General features: G+C 36.9%; 1 protein-coding gene across 1 annotated transcript in view; it reads left to right on the top strand.

The window, feature by feature from the left end:
* PHACTR2 (phosphatase and actin regulator 2) overlaps nucleotides 1-8,446 on the top strand; it is a 93,104-nt gene extending 84,658 nt beyond the window's left edge. The window contains exon 11 of the mRNA XM_008590016.1: nucleotides 7,593-8,446. Within this exon, the coding sequence (XP_008588238.1) occupies nucleotides 7,593-7,608 (16 nt within the window). The 3' untranslated portion in view covers nucleotides 7,609-8,446. The remainder of the gene's footprint in view (nucleotides 1-7,592) is intronic.
* The last annotated feature ends 1,181 nt before the right edge of the window (nucleotides 8,447-9,627 follow it).

Here is a 9,627-nt window from a genome sequence, read left to right as displayed (position 1 = left end):
TCCACTTCTGGGGTCAGGAAAAGTTCATGCTAAAATGTGACACCTGTAGCTGTAAGTGATCATAAAAAGGTGGCTAGGTATTTTTGGTGACATCAATCTGGCTGGGGCCTCCGGCCAACTGGGAAAATGTCATGTGATTGTGTACTTGAGTCCTGACTCCTGAGCTGCAGTGACTGTACTCAGTCCACTCCTTATCATTCAGGATAGTTTTACTTCTACATAGTTTTTTTAGAAATCATAGTATGTGGTAACCTTATCTTCATTTAATAGCATGATATGAAGAATAAATTATAGTAGAAAATAATCAAATATAAAACAATGCACTATTATGGAAGTTCTCATTTTATGAAAAATATTTATGCTGAAAGAGGTTCTTTCTCTTCTGTTGGACTCTATGAACAAGTACAATAAAATTAGGGTACAGGGAGAAGTAAGGGTCATGTCTCTTTTAATATATGTATTTATAGACAAAAATAATATATTCTAATTAAGCATTCAAACAGTACAAACATGTATCAAGTAAAAATGAAAACTTTCCTTCACTCCCTCCCCAACCTCATAGGTAATCACTGTTGAAAGTTTGATGTAGATCCTTGTAGATGTTTTTCTGTGCATTTACAAATCTGTATATATATGTGTAGATGTACACATATGCATTTATAAACACCCCCTCACTCACAGAAACACAGCATCTAGAAGATCTTTCCATGTTAGTATGTATCTCATTCATTTGAATGACTCTATGTTATTACATAGGTAATATACCATAAGTTATTAAACAGTTACACTGCTGATGGGTGTTTGTGGAATTTTCAGTTTTTCATTTCTAAAATAATGCTGCCTTGCCTTTCTTTATACATATGTCTGTGTGCACACATGCCAGTATTTCTGTGGTAGTCCCACAAGTGGATTAGCCAGGTCACTGGAGAGATATATACATATTCTTTTTTTTTTTACATTTTGAAAGATACTATTCTGTTGTCTTCCAAAAAGGCACTTAGTTTACTGACCTTCAGTTCACGAGTGTGCCTGGTCTGCTCACTCACCCTCATCAGGGTTTAGAGGTTTATATGTTAAAGGATGAACCATAATATCCCATTTCATTGATTTCTATGAGGTTGGGCATCTTTAGATATCTTCATTGACCATCTGTTTTTTATTCTTTGAATTGTCTATTCAAAACATTTGACCAATTTTCTTTTGGGTTGTCTTTTTTATATGGATTAGTAAAAACTCCTTAGATTTTGATATCGGCCCTTTATTGCACATCACAATGTTTTATTCCAGTCTATTCTTAGTCTCTTAACTTTTTTAATGGACTTTTGTTTAAAATTTTAAGTATTAAAATCTGCCAGTATTGTTATTTTTACTTTGTTGTTTTGTGTCTTATGGAGGGAAGCCAAAATTATAAAACTATTATTTTTATCTTTTATATATGCTAGTTTTTTATTTTTATTTATTTATTTATTTTTTTCCTTTTTTTGTCTTTTTTCGTGTCCGGCAATGGACGGCAACCCTCAGTGTCGCGCCCGTACCAGACCGGGACCGGCAACGGGATCGCAAACCTCGGTGCTGCGCCTGCACCTCGCTCAGCCAAAAAAATATGTTGATTAACATTCTTTAAAATGTCTTTCCAGATAAGGAAAAATTAAATATTCATATCACTAAAATAAATATGCCTTGCTTAAGTATTCTTAAAAACTTGGCAGTAAAGCAAATGTTTACTACTATTTTTCCATTAATTTATATGACATCATTAGAGTTGCATTCTAGTAGGGAAATGTTTTGGCTCTGAGACTTACAAAAATTGTGCTTATGACTTCCAAATTGTTTTCAGTATTTTTTAGAGGAAAAAGTTTTGGTCAACACTGCTATAGTTTTGGTAAACACTGATCAGAAAACAGTTTCTAATCAAAATAATACAAAATATGGTTATGTTTCACATTTAGAAAATTGCTCGTGTGAAGGATAGCAGTACTCTTAGCAGCAGCCACCCTTGAGGGCAGTAAACACCCTGTGAATCATTACCTTGCCTTTTAAATGAAACCTAGATACACAGCAGATCTCCTTCGTCTTAGCACCAGACATTATCTCCTTATTAGCTTCAGACATTATCTCCTTAAGCCTTCCCTTCTAAACCTAAAATCCATTAACTCCCTGCGGATTTGGGGTGGTTAATAAATGGGTTGAGACAGCCTTGGCTGCTTCTGCTTGGGGCACCTCTTTATCCAGAGACTGTCTCCCACACAGCAATGTGTCAGTGAGCACTGAAAGGCTCCAATCCCCTAATGTCCTTTGTTTCTGTATCTCTTGGAGAGATACACAAAAAGCTGAGAACGTGGGTTGCCTCTAGGGAGGGGAACTTGTGGCAAAGGGCAGGCATGGGAGGGAAACTTTTCATCCCTCACCCTTATGAACCTTTTGAATTTTTGAAATGTAAGAGTGTATTACCTAGTAAAAAACAAACATTTATTCTGCTCCTTTGCATGAAGGTAAAGAAAAAAAGATTTTTTTAAAGCCTTTAAAGAAAAACTAGAGGATTCATTCTCTAAGTCCTCATTTCTGTAAATGAGGATTCCATCATGGTGGGTTTTCCTGAATAATGTGCTGGCACTAAGATTGATCATGACTTCCACTTTTTGTGCACCGAAAAGACACCTCTGACACCTCCATCATGAAATATATTCTGCAATATGTTCTTCATCTGTACTGATGAAGAATTGTGGTGATCCACTCTTCCACTCTCTCATCTAATTTCCCTAGTTTCTCGTAGTGTTTTCCAGGTAGCTCTCTGGAATTGGAATGTACTGTAGGGCCTTGCAACAAGGGCGGGGAACACTGGTCCTGTAAGACCTGTGCACCGTGCACAAATCTCACACGTCAGGATGGCTCATTTCACAAAGACCATGAGACAGAGACTAATGCAATCAAACAAGAGGAGTTTATTCCAGCATGCTGGGGTCACTCAGTCTCCTGGACAGAAGCGACCCCAGGCTCTTAACACAAGCACTTTTTATACAGTTTTTTTGACAGACTTTTGCAACAGGATGAGTTGTATACTGCTTACGGGTTATCTGAGGTGACCTTTAGATTTATTGGTGGGCTTTAGCGGCTGGCACCCTGATAAGGAACAGTGTATTTCCCAATCGTTTATCTTCCTTGTGGTCAGGCCAGGTGGCCTCTAGATAAGGAACTGGTCAGTTCCTGGAACCGGGTGGTGATTACTCTCTTCCTGGAATTTAGCATGCCTGGGCCTGCCTTGACTATGCCTGGCCTCTACATAACCCCTTAAAAGCTGCTTTACTTAAAATGACATTAGTTATGTTTTCCCATTTTTAGCAAGCATTCGTACAGAAGCAAATTGCGCCTGTTAAAAGTTATACTTTTCTTCTACAGTCCCAGTAAGAATTCATCCTGTGGCCTGATATGCCAACCAAGCTCTAACCTCCATTTCTTAGAGCACTTGCTGCTTTTCTGGCCACATCTAGTATTTTCTGCCCCCAGCAGCTGCCCACTCAGCCCACTGTTCAAAACCCAAAAGTCCATTTGAAGGGCAATAGGTAATTAGATAGGGTCATTGTGACTGTGACAAACAGAAGCCATGTCCCTTTCCATAGTAAATGCAATTTCTACAATATAAAATAATTCTCTAAGTTATAAAGACAAATTGCATGGAAGGCCAAATTTTACTTAAAAACTAAATTTTAAAAGGGTTACAGCTGAGCCATAATATTATGGGTAACTTTAATATTCTTCTGGATATTCTCTGTTTTCCTTTTTTTTAAGTGTTAACATGTAATCAGATTTGTAACAAAGAGAGAATATCACTTTTTAAAAATAAACTTTTAATTTTGTAAATGATAGCAGTCTTAGAGTGTGCGAAGTGCCTTCATATATATATAATTTTATTAGCTTGTAAAACTTTTGCTTGTTATATTAAGGGATATTATCATAAAATCATTGAATTAAAGCTCTTAGAGTCAAAATGGGCCTCACGAGATCGTGGTAGGTCAAGTGGAAAAATCAGGATACTGACTAAATGTATATATAACAGTGGTAAATTTTATTTAAAATTCAGATGTGTAGGAAAAAAGATTAGGAAGTAACATCAGAAACTTACTGGTTAATGGTTTATATAGAGTGGAGTTATAGTTATTTATTCTTTTCTCTACTTTTCAAATTTTCTCAGTGTGGTTATGTTGAGATTGATATATATATATATATTTGTATATACACTACACACACATATATAGATATATATTCTAGGCAATGATCTTATTCTGTACCTTCTTAGGTATTACTATCCTAGGTGGATTTACAGATAAAGCAAACCTCTCTTTTAGCTTCTAGGTGTGCTTATCAAAATGTCACATGGTGGCAACTATACTTGGGACTGTAATAGAAATTAATTATGGGGTCCTCTACAGAGGAATGAGAAGGCTGCTTCTGTAGTGATACTGTCTTTCATAGATGCTCCATTTACTTGCTACCTGGACGGAAACTAAAAAGAGTTACAAAATGCTTGCTTTAACTACGGAGAGTTGAAAGCATGCTCGGTATTTGGAATAATAAGAGCCCAGCCAACATGTGGTCTGGCCTCTCAGGTGGAACAAGGAGATTCTTCATTTGTTCAAAATAAGTGTCTGTGCATGACAGTGAAACTTTTAAAGAAAGAGGGAATGAATTATTCAGAATTTCTGTATATATCAAGTAGGGAAGTAAAGGAAAGTAGTATTTTACAGCTGTGAATAATTATATATTTTATATAATCTAGATGAATTTACAGAAAAATGAATAATTTTGTAAAACTTATATTGTGGAGGAATCATCTTTAGGGAAATAGTTATCTTTACCTGAATTCAATGACTTAACAATAGCTTTTCTCCCTATTCACTCTCTCTCAGCAGCATGAAAAAAAGAAAAAATGTATTACAGTTTTTATAAGAAGAAAACATAGGTAACTTCAAGCTTTGAGTCTTGGGAAAGTTCTGAAAAGAGGGTGGACAAAAACTTGGGTCCTTAGGGCACAGCATATCTATTTATTATTCCACCAACTTGAAGCCTAAAGCCAAAACTGTCATTCTGTCAGGTGGGCAAACTTCCTAGGAGGTAAAGCTGAACATCTCATGTTTTAAGATGAATGCAGACCACTGAGTAGTAACAAACTTAACAATAATTTGCATTTTCAGTACTTCTAGCCATAAAATTTTAGAGCTGAATTTGAAGATAAGATGCCTAATTTTTTTTTTTTTTGTCCTTTTTGAGACCGGTCGTACCGCGCTCAGCCAGTGAGCACTGTGAGCGCACCGGTCATCCCTATACAGGATCCGAACCCGCGGCGGGAGCACTGCTGCACTCCCAGTGCCGCACTCTCCCGAGTGCGCCACGGGCTGGGCCCAAGGTGCCTAATTTAAACACGACATTAACGTCCTTTTCTGGTTAGATAGAACAGGAAAATATATGAGTTGTTGTTGGTCTTGTGTTTTGTTTTGTTTTCTTACCAAATCTAGGCAGTCTGTACAGAGAGGTTACAGTTCTGATCCCAGGCTTCGTCAGCCTATTACTGCATTCACAGTATTCCTTGGTCACCGTTAGCCAGTCCTTGAAGCTACACAGGTGGCCTGTGACCTTCCACCACAATCCAGACTGTGGAACTCACTGTCTACTGGGATCCATGGGCAAATGGTGTCTGCAGGAAAAAAAAAAAAAAAATCTTATAGAGCCCTTGCTAATTTTTGGAAATTAAAAGCAGGATACTGTCCAGGAAAGTGCTTGGCTTTAGAAGATTATCTCTTCTGGTCCACTGACTACTCACTTTCTTGCCCAGCCCAATTTTTCATTTACCTTCTTCATCCCACAGACATTACCAATGGGAAGAGAGAATGTCTTATGGCAGGTTTCCCACACTTGTCCTTTGAATTCAGGACAATGAACATCTGAAGATTAGGACATTGTGGAATGTTTGATGTGCAAAACAAAATAACTGCAAAATTAGATAAGTTTTTATTTAATTCCTAGAAAAGCTGACCCTAAGAAAGTAGCACTTGGTGTGAGGATCCTGAAGTCACAGGGTCTTTACCATCTTGTGTGGTCAGGACTCCCTGGGCTCCTGCTGCCTTCATGTGGGTGGACAGAGTTAGTGTGTCCTGCTCCTAGGGAGGTCACCCTGCTAGTTTCAACCCCAAGGGTAACACTGGATTTGCTTTTCTGGTCATTGTGAAAAGTTTGAGGATAGCCCATTCTCACCTATTCTCCTTTGTGGTAAAAGGCAGATGTTTCTGAGACAACTGTAGCAATCGAAGTGTAGCCCAGGAATTTTTTTCTGGTCAAAATTGATCAAAACTAACTGACAGAAGTAGAAATACAACTGATCACCTTTTCTATTCCATTCTACCCAGAAGGCACCAAAAAAACTAACCCTGAATGAACGTACAGATGAGGGCATGTTTTGATCTCATTCTTTAATGTAGGTTAGGAGTACAGAATCTGGAGCCTTAGCATCCCTGTGCCTCAGTTTCCACATCTGTACAAAGGGGTTAGAGGAGTACTTACCTCATAGGATTGTTTTAAGAGTTAAATGATTCTATGTATAGCACTCGGACTTGTGCTGGGCACATAGTAAACATTAGTAAATCTTAACTTGTTATTATTGTCCACCTCTCTTTATTTCACATTTTATATAAGAAGTTTGATTTAAGAGGTTTCATTTACTCTTTTGGAACATTTTCTTAGAATTTCCATATTTTTCTTCAGATCGCAGTTGACTCTTCCTAGAAAGCATTTTGGAACGTTCTATCAGATGAGTTATCATATATCAGTATCCATTTACTTGTAATTAAGTTTAGGGGTCTTATGATTGGACTCTTCAGTTACACAGAATTATTTCTAGAATTATTGAATAACTTTCTAAATGTTCCTGAAGATGTGTTCAGTTATTTATGCATTTAGCAAATATTTACTGAGTGCACAGACAGGCATTCAAAGCAGGACTTGGGAACAAATGGGAAGAGGAGGGTGAAGGAGAGAAATGAATTGCAAATTTGAGGTTCCTACACTAAAAATATTTTAAAAGACAGGACATTAAATAAGACAGAAAGTGCAAATGCAGGTTAACAAGAACAATTTTGTACAGTTGTGGATATGCTTAGTAGGTTCCTGTGGACTATCTGGGTGGAAAAGCCCCATGGGCATTTGGAAATTTAGATGTAAAAGTAGATTTGGAGTCATTAGCAGGAGGTGATGAGAGGCTGAAGCTAATACAATAGTGACTGTTTGTTGCTTTTGTTTTATAACTACAGACCAGGTATAACCAAATCCCTTTGTGAAACATCTTGCTCTGCTTCCAGATATGAACTTCAAGAATAGTGATGTTTTATGTCTTGATTGCTCTATAACCTGAATGATATAACCAGCATCCTTTAGAGAAGGGTTGTCTCTGCTTTCTAACATATAATTTATTTGTAACAGTAATTCAGTTGGGGGATGTCTAGAGCTGCCTTCATTGTAAGCATTACCATGCCTTATTCAGTTCACTGAATGTGGGTAGAGTGGCTCCTATACCACGGACTCAGAGTTTCTGTTTCTAATTCCAGGTTTCATCGTCCATAATGAAGTGCAAGTCTATTTGGAAACATAAATTGACCATCTTTGAGAGAAGCCCTGCTTCCTGAAAACCTGATATTGCACTGGGATTTGAATCTGTTTGTTTCCACTGTGGTCAATGACGCGTGTGACTTGGCTTTGTTGGAAAGTGCTCCTCACCTGTACAGCCCAGATGGGGCCAACAAGCAAAAGGAAGGATGCAGTCGTCCTTGCTGCCCAGAAAGTGTATTGATGGTAAGGGACACCATGGTTACACCAGTTATTCCTCATCAGGAGTTTGATCAAAGAAGATGAGCAGAAGACAATCGCTGGCCCCCTATTACCAGAAAGCCAAATTTTATAGTGCTGGGCACTGGAAAGGGGTGGGAGTTGAAAATCAGAAAGAAAGAAAAATATTTCATTATGTTAATGAAGAAAAGAAAAATTGAAGCATAAATGTATTTTTGAAACAGGCATTTGGTAGCTGAGAACATTTTAAGGGATTTGGGAGTCTGGTTACCCAATGAGGATTCCTTAAAGACTTGATCCTGGAAGAATATTCGTGTTCCACCATTATGTTGGTACCGTATAGTACCATTATTTTTTGTTGTGCCAGTGAATCCAATTGCCAGAAATAAGTCTGAATATTTTCATGCATCTTTTACTTAAATGCAAGAGGCTTCTCCTGACTCTTAACAAGCATGCTTACCCAAATTTTGTTGCATGCTTTAAGTAGCATAACTATACACACTTGACATTTTCTTATATTCCTTTTCTAGTGTACCAATCTTCCACGAGGATAAGAGGACTGGGAATAAAGTCAGATGTAACCATGACCCTATAAAACTGTAGCAAGCTTTAGAAATAAATCTTTTGGTCTTTCCCTATTTTGATTATGTCCAAAGTCAAAGTGACCGTACTTGATCTAAAGAAGATAGTATTGACAATCATGATACCTTTTTAAAAAACCTGAATCCAGAGGTAAAACTTAAATGAGATACAAGTGTGTGTGCTGCCTGCAGTTAGTTCTGAATGAGAATGCAAAGACTGGTTATTTTTCAATGCTGCATTAATAGAAAGTTGGGTTGCTGCTATTAAAAAATAAAGCATATGGATCAAAAAGTACTCACCCAAAGGCTTAAAAGAACGCAGAAAATTTCTTCTAAGTTGTATGTGAGGAAAACCTCATCTTGTCTTTTGACTATCTGCAGATTGCATCCCTAAATATAGTATTTACTTTCAATGCAAAAGAATCAGTGAGATTAAAGTCATGGAAAGTTTCTCTATGAGCCTATCAGTCAGTATTGTTTACATTTAGAAACGCTCTGTTGTATTGCTATTTTTCATGAAGTCACAGGCACCAAATGCATACAACCATACATAAATACTACCTTTCATTTAATTGTTTTTTCACGATTGTTTTGTGCCCCTTTTATTAAAAACACGTGAAATGTATAACAAGACAAGACCTAAATAGGGTTTATTTTACTCTCAGAGCTTGAACTAGAATTTTCTGAAATGTTTCTGGTTTATCATATGGAAGACTAATTTTTAATTTCAACCCAAAAGTAAGCATTTAATCTGGTGGGTAAATGTAGATCCTGCCATTCATTGGTATTTTGAAGAACCACTTCAAAGTGGATGATTTTGCTTAAAAATAAAAAATTTTAGTACCAGCTAGATTATTTAGCACCAGCCCAGGACCATTTGATAACTAAGAAGAGTTACCAGCATTATTGTGCCTCGTGTTGTGCTCAGCTGTGTTATTAATAAAATAAACCTAGATTCTGCACTGCTGTCATTTCATTAATAGGATAAGACATATTTTTGCTTTGAAAAAATTTTTCTGCTAGCCTAAGTGTCTGTCCTGGCTGTTTTTTGTTTTATAGTGTTTCAATCCTGCCATGAAAATTAACTTTTTTCAGTTTTTAACCCAAAGTCATCCTTTTCCTTATAATATTTTATTTTATTATAGTTTCAGTGCCTTGGGAAATATACCAAGGAATATGTTTCTTTTAATTTTCTGTGCTTATAATCTTTGAACAT

This window comes from Galeopterus variegatus, unplaced genomic scaffold (genome assembly GCF_000696425.1).
Source record: "Galeopterus variegatus unplaced genomic scaffold, G_variegatus-3.0.2 Scaffold5807, whole genome shotgun sequence".
In the NCBI taxonomy this organism is placed as follows: Eukaryota; Metazoa; Chordata; class Mammalia; order Dermoptera; family Cynocephalidae; genus Galeopterus; species Galeopterus variegatus.
The sequence above is the reverse complement of the archived record's forward strand: the minus strand, read 5'-3'. Positions and strand labels throughout refer to the sequence as shown.